Raw genomic sequence first — 19,068 nt, forward strand, 5'->3', positions numbered from 1 at the left:
GAGAAAAACATATAACCAATCGTTGGCGTAATAAGCACAAGGATTTTCTCAGTTCTCATGACATTCGTTTGAGGACAATAATGATGGGACGATATGCATCCAACCAGGCAAACAGAAGCTTTGTCACATTCTTCCTATTGAATGCGAGGTTACTATTGTCCATGAGGCTTAATTTTTACAGCAAGAGATTTCTCACGGACGAACATGTTGAACAGCAAAAAAAGAAGTTTCAGGTGGACAAATGGGCTTCTAAACGTGCTCGGCTTCTATTTACAACAAGTTGTAGACATCCTAAAATAAATTTTTTGCACAGGATGTTGATTTTATGGATCAGACCGATCCATTTGTTTGTGACTGCAAAAAAGAGTGGTTGGGTTAGATGTTACTGTCATGTTCAATCTGGGTTTTGTCTAAAAATTTGATGAACAATTAATCCTTGGCCTTTTTGTACCATTTGTATGCTTGACTTGCATGTTGTTGCCCTCGTACTCCCCTCCACCTGCCACTACACTGCCGCATCTTCCATGGCTGTTGTTCGTTCCCGTCCGAGGCCTTGCCGTTGTTCTCCGCCTTGGTTAGCTTGCTGTGCTCGCCGCCGTCTGGTGTTTTCAACATGGTCAACAACCAAGAGGAATCAGGAGATGACTGTACGTGGAGAGGCCGACAGTAGGGACCCACCAGGGTCATTGCATTTCGCAAGCAGGTGCCTCGTTATTACAAGCCAAAACAAAACTTCCTCCTAATTGTTTGACAACTAGGTTCCACGCCATTGTCAATGTAGTCAACAAACGAGAAAATTACACAACGAGCGGATTAACACCATGGACCCAGCAGCTCGCCCAGTTGTTTTTCAGTTTTAGAGTCGGAGCTCAACTGCGCGTTGTGCGGGGGCTGTGGCCCGTCTAGCCCACGCTTACGCTTTTATTAAGCACATGATGAGCCTAGTTGATATTTTTTTCTTTCTGAAATTGGCTAGCTCAGTTCTTTTTTTTGCAGAATACCAAAACCGAGGCCTACTTGCTTTTCTCAGCCCTGCTGGGCTGCAAATCTTTCAAGACGAGGTAAGAAATGGGCTTCCCCAAAAAATGGGCTATAAGTTGTAAGAAATGGGCTGTAAATTTTTAAACCAAAGCCAACCGGAAATTGCATTAAAATATCATTTTTTTTCAGGATTTCTCTACTCTCTACTCTTATAAAAACCAAAGCCAACTGCCAATTACATTAAAATATCATCTTTTCACCCACAAGATAAACTACTCATACAAATGCATCTTCATGTTCCGTGCAACGAACGGGCATCTTGCTAGTTAAGATTCTAAATTTCATTCATTTTTTTGCGGACAATTGTTTTTTGAATTTTATTTTGATATAATTTTTTGAAAACTATTTTTAATGTGACTCGAAATTTCGTGATTAAAAGAGTTCGAACCCCACCGAAATATGCAAAATTTCGTTGAATTTTTTAGCAGTGCCCAGAATATATGGTCTGTAATGCTAATAAAAATAATATGGGCTTCAAATATCCTTAAGAATTAGCAAATGGGCTGTAAATTATTGAAAATAATGGCTAATGGGCTGTATGCTATTTTCCACATATTTGGAGGCTGACTTCTGGGCCTACTAGGGTGACGATGACGCTGTCCTAAATTTTTTTTGATGCATACGCAAGGCTTTGTCAACTTAGTCAACACACATCAGTGACTATTGGATGTCCATCCAACGGCTGCCATGCTTCTTCAATCTCTGATCTTCCTGCTCCAGCCGCCCAAACCAGCGCCGGCGGGATTGCCTGCTCCCTCCTCCCATGGCTGGCTGTGCTGCCGCCAGGCCATCCCTCTAACCACCCACACATCCTGTTATTTTCCGGCGATGTCAGCCTCACCCCGCAGCCGACCAGTCAGCGCTCGTTCTCCCCTTAGCGTGGGCATCCGCTGCGGTGGCTTCGCCGGCTCCCGGTGGTTCTCTTCCTGGGCCCCACCCTCGTCCACCGCGTCTGTGCTCTCAGCGCGGCGAGGTCAACATGGTCAACAAACAACAGCCATCGGAAGAGGCTGACAGTAGGGGCCCACACAGGAAAATGCCTCCTTATTACGCGCAAAATAATGATTCCTCCACCTAATAGCTGGGACCCACCGGAAGGGTCTCTGTATTTTGCGAAAAAACGTTCCCCCCGCTGTCAGCTCGGACCCACCGGAAATGCCTCCTTATTACGCACAAAAAAATGAATACTCCCCCTGCTAGTTGGGACTCACCTTGGTGGGAGGCTGACTTGTGGGCCTACTAAGTTTACGGGGACGGAGGGCTTTGTCAACTTAGTCAATATGAACGACTATAGCTCCGGTGACCGTACGATGTCCATCCAACGGCCGTAGTGCTTCTTCAACCTCTGGTCTTCGTGCTCTAGCTGCCCAAAGCAGCACCGGTCGTGCCGCATGCTCCTGCCTCCCGTGGCCGACTTTGATGCCGCGGAGGCCTCACCGCCCCCTACTACTCCCACCGCTGGCCTGGCCATCCCTCTACTCACCCACACCCCTTGTTATTTTGCGGCGACGGCAGCCTCACCCTCATACTCCTTTTCGCGTGGGCATCCACTGCTGCATCTTCCCTGGCTTCGCGTCGTCCCCTTCCTAGGCCTCGCCGTCGTCCACCGCCGTGGTGCTCTCGGCGCGGCGTGGTCAATATGGTCAATGACCGACTTCCATCGGAAGAGTACTGTGCGTGGAGAGGCTGACAGTTGGGTCCACGGCGGCCGCAAGGAAGTGCCTCCTTATTACGCGCAAAATAATTATTCCTCCACCTGACAACAGGGACCCACCGGACGGGCCACCAGTATTTCACGAAAAAAACGTTTCCCCCCTGACTGCTGGGACCCACCAGCTACATCTTCGCACGCAAGGAAGTGCGTCCGGGCAAAAAAAAACCAAAACGATTCGCTCCCCTGACTGCTGGGACCCACCAGCTACATCTTCGCAGGCAAGGAAGTGCCTGACAGTCGGGACCTACCTGGTCGAAGCGTACGTAGCGTTGTCATTCTGGTCGCGAACGTGTATGTACATACTGGTCGATGTAGAGGCGCGCACGTGTCGTAGTAGAGGCGCGCAGGTAGCATGTACACATACGTACATCGGCGAGGGTCCAAGAAAGAAAATACGGCCAAGTACGTACATACAGGCAGGGTCTCGAACGCCTACTCGCGCATACGTACATGGCTGGGTCGGAACGGAGAAACAGCGTCGTCATCGTGTTCATGGGGAGCCAACCGGCTGGGTCAGAATGGAATGCGTGGTCGTGTTCATCGGGAGGGCTTGGACGGAACAAGCGATAGAAACAAGGCCTGGCGTACCACACAACGGAGGAAACGGACCTCCTACGTTCGGAATGGGGTCCTGTTGATCGGGAGGGGTGTGGCGTACCGCAAAACGGAGGAAACGGACCTCCTACGGTCGAAACGGGGGTCCTGTTGATCGAAAGGGGTGTGGCGCACCGTGAAACGGACGAAATGGACTTGTGTTGGAGCGCTACGGTCGAAATGGGGGTCATGTTGATTGGGAGGGGTGTGGCGTACCGCAAAACAGAGGAAACGGACCTCCTACGGTCGAAACGAGGGTCCTGTTGATCGGGAGGGGTGTGGCGTACCGCAAAACGGAGGAAATGGACCTCCTACGGTCGAAACGGGGGTCCTGTTGATCGGGAAGGGTGTGGCGTACCGTAAAACGGGACTTCACATGATACTGTTCATCTCCACCATCGACCTCCTCCAGCCTCCACGGGCTACCGTCGACCTCCTCCAGCCTCCATGGGCTCCTGTTCATCCAGCCTCCACCGGGCGCTACTCCACCGGCTACTGTTCAACCACCCCTCCACCATCTACTATGCATCCAGCCCTCCACACCACGGGGTCCTGTTCAACCACCCCTCCACGGCCACCCCTCCACCGTCTACTGTTCATCCAGCCCTCCACACCACGGGGTCCTGTTCATCCAGAGGCAACGCCACCGCTCATTGTTCATCCACCCCCCCAGAAACGCTCACTGTTCATCCAATCGGTCGGCTTCAGTTAGCAGCAGTAGCGAAGGAATCGCTTCATCGGGTTCAGTTAATAGCCATCGATCGATCGCTCGGGTTCAGTAACGCGTAGCCTGCAGTGCAATCGCTCGGGTTCAGTTAGAGCCCAACGCCTCGCTCGTGTTCAGTTAGAGCCAACGCCTCGCACACACGTGTGTACGTGTACGAGAGAAACGCGCATCGCTCGGCCCCCGACCTCCCACCGTAACCGGCAACTCCCCAAATTTTTCCTCGCCCTCGCTTCTACCACGGTTTTTTCCGTCATGGACGGTCCAAAGAATGTCATGCAGCTGCGTCTCCGGCACGCCCAGGACGAAAAGCCCATTTTCTGTCATGATTTTTTGTCATAGAAGTAGGAGCCCACCACATCTATGATGATACCGGGTTTTGTCACAATTATCGTCATAGAAGTGTCATATGTATGACACACAAAAAATTCGTTCGGCCCAAAATGTCATGGATGTGTCTTTTTTTGTAGTGAGGGGGGGGGGGATCCTTCACCGGTGGCCATCTTCATCATCCCGCCGCTCTCCATGACGAGGAGGGAGTAGTTCACCCTCGGGGCTGAGGGTATGTACCAGTAGCTATGTGTTTGATCTCTCTCTCTCGTGTTCCCTCTATGGCATGATCTTGATGTATCCCAAGCATTGCTATTGTAGTTGGATCTTATGATGTTTCTCCCCCTCTACTCTCTTGTGATGAATTGAGTTTCCCCTTTAAAGTTATCTTATCGGATTGAGTCTTTTATGAGAACACTTGATGTATGTCTTGTCGTGCTTATCTGTGGTGACAATGGGATATCATGTGCCTCTTGATGTATGTTCTGGTGATCAACTTGCGGGTTCCGCCCATGAACCTATGCATAGGGGTTGGCACACGTTCTTGACTCTCCGATAGAAACTTTGGGGCACTCTTTGAAGTACTTTTATGTTGGTTGGATGAATCTGAAATTGTGTGATGCATATCGTATAATCATGCCCACGGATACTTGAGGTGACAATGGAGTATCTAGGTGACATTAGGGTTTTGGTTGATTTGTGTCTTAAGGTGTTATTCTAGTACGAGCTCTTTTATAGATCGATCCGAAAGAATACCTTTGAGGTGGTTTCGTACCCTACCATAATCTCTACGTTTGTTCTCCGCTATTAGTGGCTTTGGAGTGACTCTTTGTTGCATGTTGAGCGCTTGTTATATGATCTATCTATGTTATTATTGTTGAGAGAACTTGCACTAGTGAAAGTATGAACCCTAGGCCTTGTTTCCTATCATTGCAATACCGTTTGTGCTCACTTTTACCACTTGTTACCTTGCTGTTTTATAATTTCAGATTACAAAAACCCATATCTACTATCCATATTGCACTTGTATCTTCATATCTTCGCCGAACTAGTGCACCTATACAATTTACCATTGTATCGGGTGTGTTGGGGACACAAGAGACTCTTTGTTATTTGGTTGCAGGGTTGCTTGAGAGAGACCATCTTCATCCTACGCCTCCTACGGATTGATAAACCTTAGGTCATCCACTTGAGGAAAATTTGCTACTATCCTACAAACCTGTGCACTTGCAGGCCCAACAACGTCTATAAGAAGAAGGTTGTGTAGTAGACATCAGTATCTAGGTGACATTAGAGTTGGCTGACATGCATCATATGGTGTTATTTTAATACGAACTCTTGATTAGATCGATCGGAATGAATAGCTTGCTATTATTTTAGTATGAACTCTAGGATAGATCGATCAGAAAGAATAGCTTTGAGGTGGTTTCGTACCCTACAAACAATTTCTATCTTTTGTTCTCCACTAATAGAAACTCGGGAGTGATTCTTTATTGCACTTTGAGGGATGATCATATGATCCAACTATGTTAGCATTGTTGGGAGATTGCACTAGTGAAAGTATGCACCCTAGGCCTCATTTTCCATTATTGCAATACCGTTTGTGCTCCGTTTTATCATTTACTATCTTGTTTTTTTATTGTTCGCACTACAAAAAATCATATCTACTATCCATACTGCACTTTTATCACCATCTCTTTGCCGAACTAGTGCACCTATACAATTTGCTATTGTATTGGGTGTGTTGGGGACACAAGAGATTTACTGTATTTGATTGCAGGGTTGCTTGAGAGAGACTATCTTCATCATACGCCTCCCACGGATTGATAAACTTTAGGTCATCCACTTGAGGGAAAATTGCTACTGTCCTACAAAACTCTGCACTTGGAGGCCCAACACGTGTCTACAAGAATAAAGTTGTGTAGTAGACATCACCCAGATGTTCCAAATAATTTTGTTGTGGGCCGACCTGATCTTTCCAATGAACTGCATGCTGTAGGCCGAGGCGGCAGTGTAGTGACCTAAACCAGAGCTCATCCAGGTGATTTCATCAGGGACTTCCTGCTGTAATTGCACCGTGGCGAGCCTGATGCATCTGGCCAGAGAAAGGAAATCATGAAGGAGAGCAGAGGGGTTTCTGTGGGCAAGGTCGCGGATCCAGGCGTCAGTAGTCAGAGCATCCTTCACCGTTCTGTTTTTTCTTCTTACATGTGCGTACATGGCCGGGAAGGAGGAGCGCAGAGAAGTCGACCCTAGCCACGCGCAGTTCTAGAAAGAGGCGGTCTCTCCGTTGCTGATCTGGACCTTTGTTGTTGCAGCGAAGAGCTCCTTGTCAGCGTCGTCACAGGGCGGTTCCGTGCTCGCCCATGGCCGGTCAGGGTGGTGCCAGCATAGCCAAAGCCACGAATGCATGACTGAAACACTGCAGGTCAAGAACACCAAGGCCTCCATAATCCGTTAGGGTGCAAACGGTGGACCAGCCCAGAGGAAACGCCGCCTGCACTTGTCAATGTCCTTGAGAAGTTTCTTCGGGACACGCGGGATCGTCAGGGCAAAGGTTGGCAGTGCTGTTAGGACAGACCAGACGAGAACCCGACGGCCCGCGATAGACATAAGGCGCCCTTTCCATGCCACCAGTGTAGCTCTAATTCCGGCGAGGATGAATTGAAGATGGACCAGACGTACACGGGAGATTGTTATGAGGAGGCCTAGGTAGCGCAGCGAGAAACCTACAATAGTGCCGCCAAAATCATGTAGAACATCCTGGAGGTCGATGTCTCTACATCTAATCGGGGCTACTGAAGATTTTTCTAAGTTTATGCGGAGCCCTGTGGCATTACCAAATTCTTCGAGTAGGAGTAGTAGGGTGTCGATTTCTTGGCGAAGAGGGTTGATGAAGATCATGGCATCGTCGGCGTATAGGCAGGTTCTAAGTGTCACCACCCTGCCAGGCAGGGGTGTGAGCATGCCGAACTCCGCGGCTCTCTCTAGGAGACGATGTAGGGGGTCAATGGCGATGATGAAAAGTAAGGGCGAGAGCCCCCCCCCCCTACCGCAAACCTCTATGATGATCGAGCTCACGCCCTGGATAGCCGTTTAAGATGAAGGATGAGGAAGAGGTGACTAATAGAAGCGAAATCCAATCCCTCCATCTAGCACTAAAACCTAATTTTTCTAGTAGTTGAAGTAGGTATTCCCAGGATACATTATCGAAGGCCTTGGCAATATCTAGCTTGAGAAGAAGTGCTGGTTTTTTTTGGCGGTGCAGCGTGCGAACACAGTTTTGAACATATAGGAAACTATTGTGGATACACTTTGATTTCATGAAGGCGGACTGGGCCGGTGAGATGATTTAGCCGATCACCTGCGACAGGTGAAGCTGCAGGACCTTCGCAAATAATTTTGCAATCAAATGGACAAGGCCTATTGGGCTGTAATCAACTATAGTTTCAGCGCCATCTTTCTTGGGCAGGAGAGAAACTAAAGCCTTGTTCAGATGTTTGAAATCGCCGGCGAGATGATGGAATTGGTGAAAGGCAGCCAGGAAGTCTTGCTTGATCGTATGCCCGCAAGCTGTGAAGAAAACACCATTGAAACCGTCAGGGCCTGGGGCTTTTTCCTAGGGCATGGCTTTTATTGCATTCCAAATCTCGTCCTCAGTGAAAGGGTTATCCAACCCACCTCCATGGATTGATGGTAGCTGCAGCTCTTGCCAGTTAATCATCCTTGTATGCTGTTATTTCGAACCCAACACGCCATCAAAATGAGTGAAGATACAATCTTCCTAGTCATTGTGAGAAGTAGCCAACCCATCCTCAGTTTTCAGAGCTGGAATGAAATTTTTTCGGCGCCTAGTTGATTTTTGCGTTGAAATTTTTTGTGTTTGCATCTCCAGCACGCAGCCAAATAATTCTGGATGCCTGCCTCTTCCTCGCCCTTTCAATTGCAGCCAGCCCAAGAATTCTTGTTTTCAGCTTCTTACTAAAAGTGAATTCTAGTGGAGTCAAGACTCTTGTCTCTTGGGCGACGTCTGGGCGGAGGATGATCTCCGATGCAATGTGGAATTGCATTTTTTTGCATCGCTGAAGAGAGTTTTGCTCCATATTTTCAGATCCTTTACAATTCTTTGGAGCTTCAGTTTCAGTCTAACGAAGGCACACGAGTGGTTGACAGGTCTGTTCCAAGCTCTGTCCACCGTTTCCTAGAATGAGGAAATTTTGGCCAGAAAGATTCAATTTATTTTATTTGAAGAAGAAAGGTTCACACATGGATCACGAATCAATATATGGATGGTTGGATAAGAGGGTGCAATGCACCCAGGTTTAGCCACACCTTTCTCAGCCGTAATAATCTAAGACCTCGATATTCCAATGTTTAGGCAATGAGTATACGTAAAGTTCTTCCAACCATTCGTCCTTGTCCAACCTACTCTGCCTACATACCTCCTCCATCTCTCCTGTTTTGATTTTTTCCCTTCCATCTCAGGTTTTCCTATAAGTTTTTCTTGAAATTGACTTATCCGCCCCACCTAATAAACGTTTACCAAAAATTCACAATCGCATTAATATGGGCATGTAAATCACGGGCTACCATGCTAAAATATGTATACCCCCACTGCAAGGGCTCTTTTTCAAATATGTCTATGCTTCTATTTATTAAAAAACACTATTTGTTGATATCAAACCATGATTCTTGTCAGAATTGTGGTTCTAAAAATCCACGGTATTCTTCTAAACTCCAAAAAAGGAGCCGCCAAATGTAGGCTAAATTATAATGTTACCACTTCTAATTAGTAGTTTGAAGCATTCTTATACGCGTCAATTTTCGTAGCTCAGATGGTGGAGCCATCACATCAAGGTTCAATTCCTTGACAAATACTGGTGTGTACATTGTTTTGAATTTATTTCAGGTTTCCGACAATGTTCATTCAATGGAAGACTATGTTCTCCTCGACTACTTCACCAACAATTTAAATCTGTAATGTAAAATCTAACAAATCTAGTAAACTTTGATTTTCAGATTTACGACCAATGTGACATGCAACTCTAATTAAGTTCCCATGGAAAAAATATACTTTTTTGTGTTTTGAGAATTGAAAATTATACTCCCGCCGTCCTGAAATATAAGAGCGTTTTCGGGCGCACATACAAATTTTCTAATGCTACAACCCTCTTGCCCGAATCTCCTTCCCCTCTCACTCTCTCTCACCTAGTTTTCACCGCCGCGTCGGCCGCACAGCCGCTCGCCTCCACCGCTCGGCACATCCGTTGCCTCTCCCTCAACCGCATCTTGTTTCCCCTCCCACATCATTTGGCTGCCTCGCCCTCAACCACATCTCACCCAAGATTTGATTTTTACTACCGGAGGAGCTGCGAGACAAGGAGCTGTTGTAGGAGGGTTTGCCGAGGGAGGAGGAAGTGTTGTGTCGCAGAGCAGTCGAAGCGCCAGAGGGAGCACGAGGAACAACACTGAAGCACCTTCCCGACGACAACAACACCAGGGCGCCTTCCCGACCCAGGCGCTGGAGCGGCGAGGTGCAGACACTCTGTGGGCGCTTGCGCTGGGGGATTTCGAATTTGAATTTTCTCGCCGCTTGGGGGAAGACGATCGGTATGTCATCTTGAGATTTACGAAGTCGCCGTAGAGAGCTCCTATGCGCCGCATTCTGCGTCAAATTGCTGAGCGTTCGCGGGCTTAGTGGGCCGATTTCGCTAGCTTCAAGCAGATACCGCTGGAATAAAAATGTTGCACTGCCGCTGAAGCACCTTCCCGACCCAGGCACTGGAGCGGCGAGGTGCAGACACTCTGTGGGCGCTTGCGCTGGGGGATTTCGAATTTGAATTTTCCCGCCGCTTGGGGGAAGACGATCGGTATGTCATCTTGAGATTTACGAACTCGCCGTAGAGAGCTCCTATGCGCCGCATTCTGCGTCAAATTGCTGAGCGTTCGCGGGCTTAGTGGGCCGATTTCGCTAGCTTCAAGCAGATACCGCTGGAATAAAAATGTTGCGCTGCCGTGGTTCAAACCCAAGACTTCCTGCATGAGCGCATATGACTCCAGCCAGTTGACCTAGTGACCTTCAATATTTACAGTATAGCACAACACCTTAAGAAACTCAAACACCGATCCGACTTTTTCAAAAATTCAAATGCAAAAACTTTTTTTCAGAAATAAAACGTGAATGTTTACCATGCTGGAACATTTTTCAATTTTTTTGAAAACTCAAACATATTTAAACACGCAAATGAATTTTGGAGAAGAGAACAATTTTTACAAAGGGGACATTTTTTAAAATACCGCAAAAAATGAACAGGAACAATTTTTCAAAAACAGGAACATTTTTTAAATTCCAAAACAAAATTTGGAAACACAAACAACTTTTGCACGCAAACAAATTTTGAATTTCCCAAACATTTTTTGAAAACATGAAGGTTTGGAATTTGTGAACAATTGTTTAAAGCACGAACATTTTTTGAATCTTGAGAACAAATTTCAAAGTGCGAACAATTTTTTAAAGCACAAACTTTTTTTCATTTTAAGAACAATGTTTGAAACTGAGAACAAATTTTGAAACTGAGAACAAATTTAAAAAATAGTGAACAAATTTGGAAGCGTATTTTTTTTGAATACGTGAAAAAATTGAAATCCGGTACATTTTCTGAATTTCGAGAGTTTTGTACTATTTTGTGTAATGAGAACAATTTTTGAATTTTGAGAACATTTTTTCGAAAACTGAACATTTTTTTAAAACATGAATGTTTTTGAATTTGTGAACAATTTCTTAAAGTACAAACATGTTTTGAATCTTGAGAACAAATTTCGAAACAGAGAACAAATTCAGGAAATAAAACTTTCCAAAAAGTTCAAAAAATGTTCAGTTTTTTGAAAATGGTCAGAAATAAAACGTGAATGTTTTACCATGCTGGAACATTTTTCAATTTTTTTGAAAACTCAAACATATTTAAACACGCAAATAAATTTTGGAGAAGAGAACAATTTTTACAGAGGGACATTTTTTAAAATACCCCAAAAAATGAACAGGAACAATTTTTCAAAAACAGGAACATTTTTGTAATTCCAAAACAAAATTTGGAAACACAAACAACTTTTGCACGCAAACAAATTTTGAATTTCCCAAACATTTTTTGAAAACATGAAGGTTTGGAATTTGTGAACAATTGATTAAAGCACGAACATTTTTTGAATCTTGAGAACAAATTTCAAAGCGCGAACAATTTTTTAAAGCACAAACATTTTTTGATTTTAAGAACAAATTTAAAAAATAGTGAACAGATTTGGAAGCGTAGTTTTTTTTGAATACGTGAAAAAATTGAAATCCGGTACATTTTCTGAATTTCGAGAGTTTTGTACTATTTTGTGTAATGAGAACAATTTTTGAATTTTGAGAACATTTTTTCGAAAACTGGACATTTTTTTAAAACATGAATGTTTTGGAATTTGTGAACAATTTCTTAAAGTACAAACATTTTTTGAATCTTGAGAACAAATTTCGAAACAGAGAACAAATTTCAGCGCGCAAACTAATCTTTAAATAAAAGTCATTTTTTGAATCTTGAGAACAAATTTTAAAACAGAGAACAATTTTGAAAAATCCCTAACAAATTTGAAGCATGATATTTTTGAATACGTGAACAAAAATTGAAATCCAGTACATTTCCTGAATTTGGAAAGTTTTGAACTTTTTGTGTAAGGAGAACAATTTTTGAATGTGGAGAACATTTTTCTAAAAACTGAACATTTTTTATAAACATGAACAAAACTTGAATATTTTGAAAACAATTGAAGAAAAATAAAAATAAATAAAAGATCAAAGAAAGAAAATTTGTTGAAAAGAGAAATCAACTTGAAATGGAAAACTGAAAGAAAACAAATAAGTAACAAAAAGAAAAGAAAGAAGAACAAGAAAAAGGAAGAAGAAAAAACAGAACGAGTAAAAAAGAAAAAGAAACGAAAAAAACCGGTTCAGGAATCTTCTAGATGGTTCCCAAACCAGCAAGAACCGGCTGGGAACGCTCTAGAACGATCCCAAAACCGGAAGCTGTATGTACGCTAAAGATGGGCCGGCCCAAATAGCTCGCTACTCGCATCCCCCCCCCCTGTGCGATTCGTCGACACTTTGCCGCGACGTGCGGCAAATAGGAAATCGCGTCGCCGTAGACGTCTCGTCGACGGGAATGTCTCACTTCAAAAGCGCCCACTGCCCCGGCCACGTGAACAAAAACCTAAGCCGGCCATATTTGTTCGCGTTTGCGATCCAAGCAGGCCACAAGTGCAGACAGTTCAGTTACCGGGCTGAATGAATCCAGCCTGGTCTACCCACGTAGCAGAAAGCCTAAAAAGCCCAGATCTTAGCACCGCCTCCCGAAAAGACGACCCCGCCCCACTCTCCCTCCATTCCTCGCAGTCGTCGCCTCCCACTCCAAACACCCAAATCCCCCACTTCCTCACCGCGAACCGGGCGCCATGGAGCTGGAGCTCGAAGCAGGCGGCGGCGGCGGAAGAGTGGTTTCCCTCTCCAGCGAGTCCCCGTCGGCCGAGCTCGGCCGCGGCGACCTGGTTCTCGCAGACCGCAACATATCGCGCCGCCACGTCTCCCTCCGCCTCGTCGGCGGCGGGGAGCCTGGGGTCGCCTTCGAGGTCGTAGGGAGGAACCCCGTGCTCGTCCGCTCGCCGGTCGGAGGAGACAAGGTGTACCGCCGCGGCGAGGCGGGCGAGCTCCGGGCCGGGGACGGGCTGTCTCTGTCGCTGAAGGCGCCGTCATTCTGGACGGTGCGGAGGACGGCCGGGGAGGAGGAGGCGGTTGAGGGTGCGGAGGTGGAGGTGGACACCGCGGTGCTAGACGCGGTGGCGAGGCGGGAGAAGCGGACGCGGGAGAGGAAGGAGAGGGAAAGGGAGAGGCGAGCGTCGGAGGAGGCCATGGAGGTGACGAAGGAGGATGTTATGGCGGCGTCCGGTGATGACGATTTGGATGAGGAAGTAGAGGATCTGAAAATTGATCTTGATAGCATCGACCCGGTTCAAGGTGAGCTTGTGTTGGGTTGTTCTTCCTTTCAGAGAGAGAATGCAATCTTCAGTGCCGGGAAATTTGTTGGGGGAAATGTTGCAGAGAGAAATTGTTTTGGCATTCGGGTCAGGTTACATTGGAGTAGCTTGCATTACTGCATTGCCTGTTTTCTAACCCTGCCTCTTATGGTTAGGATGTGTTGGTTATTGGTTGCTGATAGTACATTTTTAACGTCTGCTATTTTTTGTATGCATTATGTTCATTTGAAATGCCAGAAGCCAGGAAGAATAATTGCTATACATTAGGACTTGATTGGGTTCGCTGAAATTTATGGTTCGGCCGAGTCTGCTTCATACATGCTGTTGTTCTTTAAGTTAATGTGGCTGTGTGCTAAAAATTCATTCCTGATGTTGAAATAATTTAATCGTTCTTCTCTGAAATCTAAAGATATATAGGTAATTTCGTTGGTGCTTCCATACTAAGGAGTATAACTATGGCTGCAGAGTTTGGTTTTTTGTCGGCGGGTCATGAATTTGACAATTACCCTAAGGGCTGGATTCGCCCTCCGAAGGATTGGAACTGGTTCCTAGAGGAAATAAGGAAGGGCAGCGATGATGAAGATGACGACGATGTTAGTAACACGGGACGTAAATCAAGGGGTCGTAGTCGTGCGAACAAGAAGAAGAAAAAGATAGAGGGTGAGGATGATGATGAGTGGACTGATGAGAGCGAAGATGGAAAAGACACCCTGCTAACAGGCGCTAGTGTGAAGAGACCAAAAAAGTATGTAACAAGATCGAAAGACCCCAAAAAACCTCGCAAGGAGAACTCAAAAACAGAAAATGAGGATACGGCAGATGAACAGGATGAGACAGATGAAGATGATGAAGCAGATGAGACACTGGGAGGTTTTATAGTCGGAGAAGAGGATGAGGATGAGCCTATGGAAGAGCTGAGTGAGGAAGAAGAGGAAGATGAATTCGATGATGAAGACGAGTACGACTGATAGCAACGTCGTTAAAGCTTTTGTGCTTTCATGTCAAGGTGTGCTGAATTCGATGATGAAGACGGTGATGACCGATAACACTGTCGATAAAGCTCTTGTACTATCATGTGAAGATGTAATGTTAGTGTTAGCAAGTAGCATCGTCACGTACTGAAACTGTGTACATATTGTGTGCTTTTCTGCTGCTGTCTGGAAACTGTTGTGGAAGTGCTTATTTGGCTGTTTTTATATCCAGTTACATTTGTTTGCTCAAGTTATGGATTTTCCCTAGTTCATCTCTCAGTACAGATGCGTTGATTTTCATCTATTATTTGCATTGGGGTTCGTGCTTGCTGATGCAGATAATATTTCTAAGCTTCTACAGAACGGCAGCCTGTGACGAAATCAAGACAATTTTCCATGTAAAGAAGTCAGTGAGCATGCTGAAGAAACAAAGCAACATGTTTACTGCCACTGGTGTCCATATTAGTTATCATGTTCGTGAGCGGAAACCATTTGTCACTGATCAATGAAATAGACTTCTTTTTGAGAGATCAACGAAGTAGACTTGAAATGGAGTAGTCCTGAAAACACCATTCTGAAACGTTCCTAGTTCCTACAAATCAAAACACACGTCATAATCACAGCTTTTTAATGTTAGGGTCACCATCCCAGATTTGTATCGAACGCTGAAGAAACAAACTAGAATGAAGTTTAAAAAAATTATATTTATATTCGGAGAGAAAATCGTCAGCCCAATACAAGTAATGAACATGGATGCATCGACGGTACCTAAAAGCATCTGAACTTCCGGAGCATACTGACTGCCTGTCACCCCCTTCCACACCTTGCATCCCGACAGACTCCATCATCCGGATCCTGCACGAACACACGCAGAATCCGAATTAGCAAGGACAAGCACACATATAGTGACCATAATCAAACTGCAAAGCTACTATGCCCTGCTGCTACTACTAAATCTACTAGTAATACTGAAGTGATCATGATGAATTGTGCTGAGCTGGGCTGATGAGACGATCAAGATTCAACAACTGGGCGAGCAGGCAAAGGAGTCGATCTGCTGCATCAGGTCCTGCACCTCCTCCTCGCCGAACCCCCACGGCTCCATGTCCCCCGCGGCGGCCACGAGGTCCTCCACATCAACGTCTATCTCCGCCTGCCCCTCCTCGAGCAGCTCGTACCATATCATGTCCGTCGTGACGCCGCCCGCGCCCGCGCCCTGGGTCGGCGCGGCTGCTTCCTCGACGACCCCGGCCGCGAGTGCCAGCTCCTCGAAGGTGAACCCGTCCTCCGCCGGTGGCGGCGACGGGATGACGTCGAGCAGCCGCCGCTTCTTTTTGCCGTCGACAGCGGGGGCCGGAGCCGCCGCGGTGAGGCCGTTGCGGCGCGCCAGGTTGGCCAGGAATGCAGGGTTCCTGACGGCGCGCGCGAGGAAGGCCTTGCACTGCTCCTGCCGCCGCTCCGTGCCCTGCATGCGGCGCTCCATGTCGAGCAGTGTCGCGCGCGCCTCCTCCTGCTGCCGCTTGAGCCCGGCCAGCTCCCGCTTCAGCGCCTCCCGGTCCCGCCGCAGCTGCTCCAGCTCCCCCTCCACGGGGCCGAAGCCGCCGGCGCCCTCCGCGCACGACGACGGCGACAAGGCCGCAGCGGGACGGCGGGCGGTGTCGGCGCCGCGGCGGCGTCGAATGCCGGCCAGGAGGTGGCGCTGCCCGCCGAGGAAGCCCGTGTTGGCAAATTCCCACCTGTCCGGGTTCACCTTACGGAATCCCTGCAATGATCACACCACATTCATCAGCAAAGGAAAGAAAACAGCGATCGACAAAGAGGTCCATGGAACCACCGCAGGCGCACTTACGTAGGTGTTGAGCTGCCGGAGGAAGCTGGAGAAGTTGGCGTGCTTGAAGTGGCGCGGGAGGAGGCGGGCGGCGAAGGCGTGGGGGTCCCAGACCACGAAGCTGTTCCGCGCCGCGCCCCACGACACCACCGCGTCCGTCGCCGGGTCCTCCACCATGTCGAACGTCTTGGCCAGGAACGGCGCCACCGCCGCGGCCGCCGCCAGGTCCAGCGGCGTCGGCGCCCGGCAGCAGCCCGCGTCACCGTCGTTGTCGTCATCCAGCACCACCATCTCGTGCTCCTCCTGCTTGATGTCCATGGTCACTGCGGCGGCGGAGTCCATCTGGCTGGAGTGTAGCTGGTACACAAGTGTTCGTTTGGTTGCTCGTTCGTGAGTGATGTCGGATTTGGCGGGAGCGGAGTGTGGGGGTTGGAGTATTTATAGGAGTGGGATAGACATTCTGGAAAGTACTACAAGGAGGGGATGAGTGTGTGCCTAATGGCGGATATTTTCTTTGGAAGTTTCTCATGGCCGCTAGAGCTCACTCGTGAGTTGGCTTTATGTCGCGCGCGGCCCCCGGGCTTTGATAGTTGGTGAATGACGGGACTGCCCGGAAGAATCGGCCATGTTCCGAGCTTGGGCTGGGCTCGGCCCGAAGCCGAACATGCCTCCGGCCCAGATATATCGAATGATTTAACACGTGAGCTAAAAATCATGAATTTTAATAGTGAACCGTATGTGCTCAAATCCATTTTTAATTTGATCTTATTAAGTCACTAGCAATGTGCCTGTGCATTGCAACAGACCCAAGGTAGAATAGTATTTGTTCACAAACTTGAAAGAAAACACTCTTGTTTTGAATACATATAGCACTAAAAATATATTATGTTTCACTTAAAATATATTTCTCAGGCTGTTTTGATGAGGTGAGAGAGGGATGTGGTTGCTTTCAAGATAATAAGGGGGTTTCTGCAAATTGGAGCAGAGATGTGGGCCATTGTTGCAAAAATGCCACAACTTACCTCACAACCGTTAGATGCAATCTAATGGTCAGAAATGACGGATGACAGACACACTATCATCACCAACCGAGTCTTTCATAGGAGTCGAGATTTCATCATGAAAATTTATAAACGCATTGAATACATCTATGTGTATATTTGAATTTATTTTCAGATGTTTTTGAAACTAGAAAAATATGATTTTTGTTTTTTTTCCTTCATAAAAATATGATTTTGGTTTTTTAATTACTAGTGGCGGGTGTGCATACAAATTTCCATCAAAATATGTTTACATGTCTGGTGCACACAAAAAAGACAAACACATGGAGGCATTCTTTTTGTTATTTTTGGGTTACACATTTTTCCATTTATGTAGCCTACAAACATTGTGTTATTTAATACAAGTGTCCATGTCTTCCACGGTAACGTTTATTCTCTATAACCATCTTCTTTATCATGCGCAAGTCCCCACTGATTAGTCTTTGCCTCTTTAAACTTCTCTAGCCCTTCTTCGTGTTGTTTAGTGTGATCACCCTCGCGTTCACAGTCCATCACTAGCGTTGGAGCAACAATCTACTCCCGACATCCATATATAGGGCCTAATACATATTTCAAGATTTACTTTGACCATTGATAAGATCAATAATTTATAAGATGTATGCTATAAAAGTTATACAATTGTGAAAGTGCAACTAATCCCTGGGTGGTTTTGGTAATTCTTAACAACATATAGCTCATTGAACTAATGCTCTTTCAAGATGATCATTTCAGAAAGTTCAATGATTGGCATGGCATGAAGTAGAGATGTGGACCCCTCAAAATGCTAAGGGCACATATTGGCAACAAAGTCAAGACTCTACATTTTCTTTTTAGTGATCCAAGATCACACTGAGTCATAGGGAAGCCAATACTATTAAAAGGGGATGAGGTGTTGCTTAATGGCTTACTAGTTCCAAATGCTTAGTGATATGCTCCAAAACCCTCAACCACTTTCTCATTTCCATATATGTCCTAAACCTAAAAGTCAAACTCGGCCCCACCGATTTGATCTATCCGGCGCCACCGAGTTCATTTGACATAGCCACTGCCACAAACCCTAGTCAATTGGTTTCACCGATAGGGATCTCGGTCTCACCGAGATGGGGTTGCAAACTCCCTGTTTCCTTTTCGTAACGTTTCGGTCCCACCGAAATGAGAGAATCAGTCCCACCGAGTTCGCAATGCAAAATCCCTGTTTCCTTTTTGTAACGTTTCGGTCTCACCGAGATGGGTGAGTCGGTCCCACCGAGTTTGCCTGACCAACTCTCTATGAGCCTATTACTGGAATCGATCCCACCGAGTTCATCTGATTGGTCTCACCGAGATTACGTTATGCCCTAACCCTAGCGCATCGGTCCCACCGAGTTGACCGTATCGGTCCCACCGAAAAGCCTAACGTTCATATTTTGACCTGAATCGGTCTTACCAAGTTTTACCATTCGGTCTCACCGAGTTTGTGAATCTGTGTGTAATGGTTAGATTTTGTGAGGAGGCTATATATACCCCCTCCACCCATTCTTCATTCGTGGAGAGAGCTATCAGAATGTGCCTACACTTCCACCATTCATTTTCTGAGAGAGAACCACCTACTCATGTGTTGAGACCAAGACATTCCATTCCAAACACAAGAATCTTGATCTCTAGCCTTCCCCAAGTTGCTTTCCACTCAAATCATCTTTCCACCATCGCCAAATTTGTGAGAGAGAGTTCAGTGTTGGAGAGACTATCATTTGAAGCACAAGAGAAAGGAGTTCATTATCAAC

General features: G+C 46.5%; 2 protein-coding genes across 2 annotated transcripts; one reads left to right on the forward strand and one right to left on the reverse strand.

Moving 5' to 3' along the window:
• Positions 1-12,803: 12,803 nt before the first annotated feature.
• On the forward strand, positions 12,804-14,697 carry LOC119338810 (uncharacterized protein DDB_G0283697-like). The gene is made up of 2 exons (XM_037611038.1): positions 12,804-13,446; positions 13,932-14,697. The coding sequence occupies exons 1-2, from the start codon at positions 12,888-12,890 to the stop codon at positions 14,432-14,434; spliced, it is 1,062 nt and encodes a 353-aa protein (XP_037466935.1). The 5' UTR covers positions 12,804-12,887; the 3' UTR covers positions 14,435-14,697.
• A 475-nt stretch (positions 14,698-15,172) lies between these two features.
• Positions 15,173-16,607, reverse strand: LOC119335244 (putative heat stress transcription factor A-6a). The gene is made up of 3 exons (XM_037607398.1): positions 16,287-16,607; positions 15,513-16,199; positions 15,173-15,292 (listed from the first exon to the last, which is right to left on the reverse strand). Exons 1-3 carry the CDS (start codon positions 16,605-16,607, stop codon positions 15,245-15,247), a joined length of 1,056 nt encoding a protein of 351 aa, XP_037463295.1. The 3' UTR covers positions 15,173-15,244.
• Positions 16,608-19,068: the final 2,461 nt, after the last annotated feature.

Source organism: Triticum dicoccoides, chromosome 7B, assembly GCF_002162155.2.
Source record: "Triticum dicoccoides isolate Atlit2015 ecotype Zavitan chromosome 7B, WEW_v2.0, whole genome shotgun sequence".
NCBI lineage: Eukaryota > Viridiplantae > Streptophyta > Magnoliopsida > Poales > Poaceae > Triticum > Triticum dicoccoides.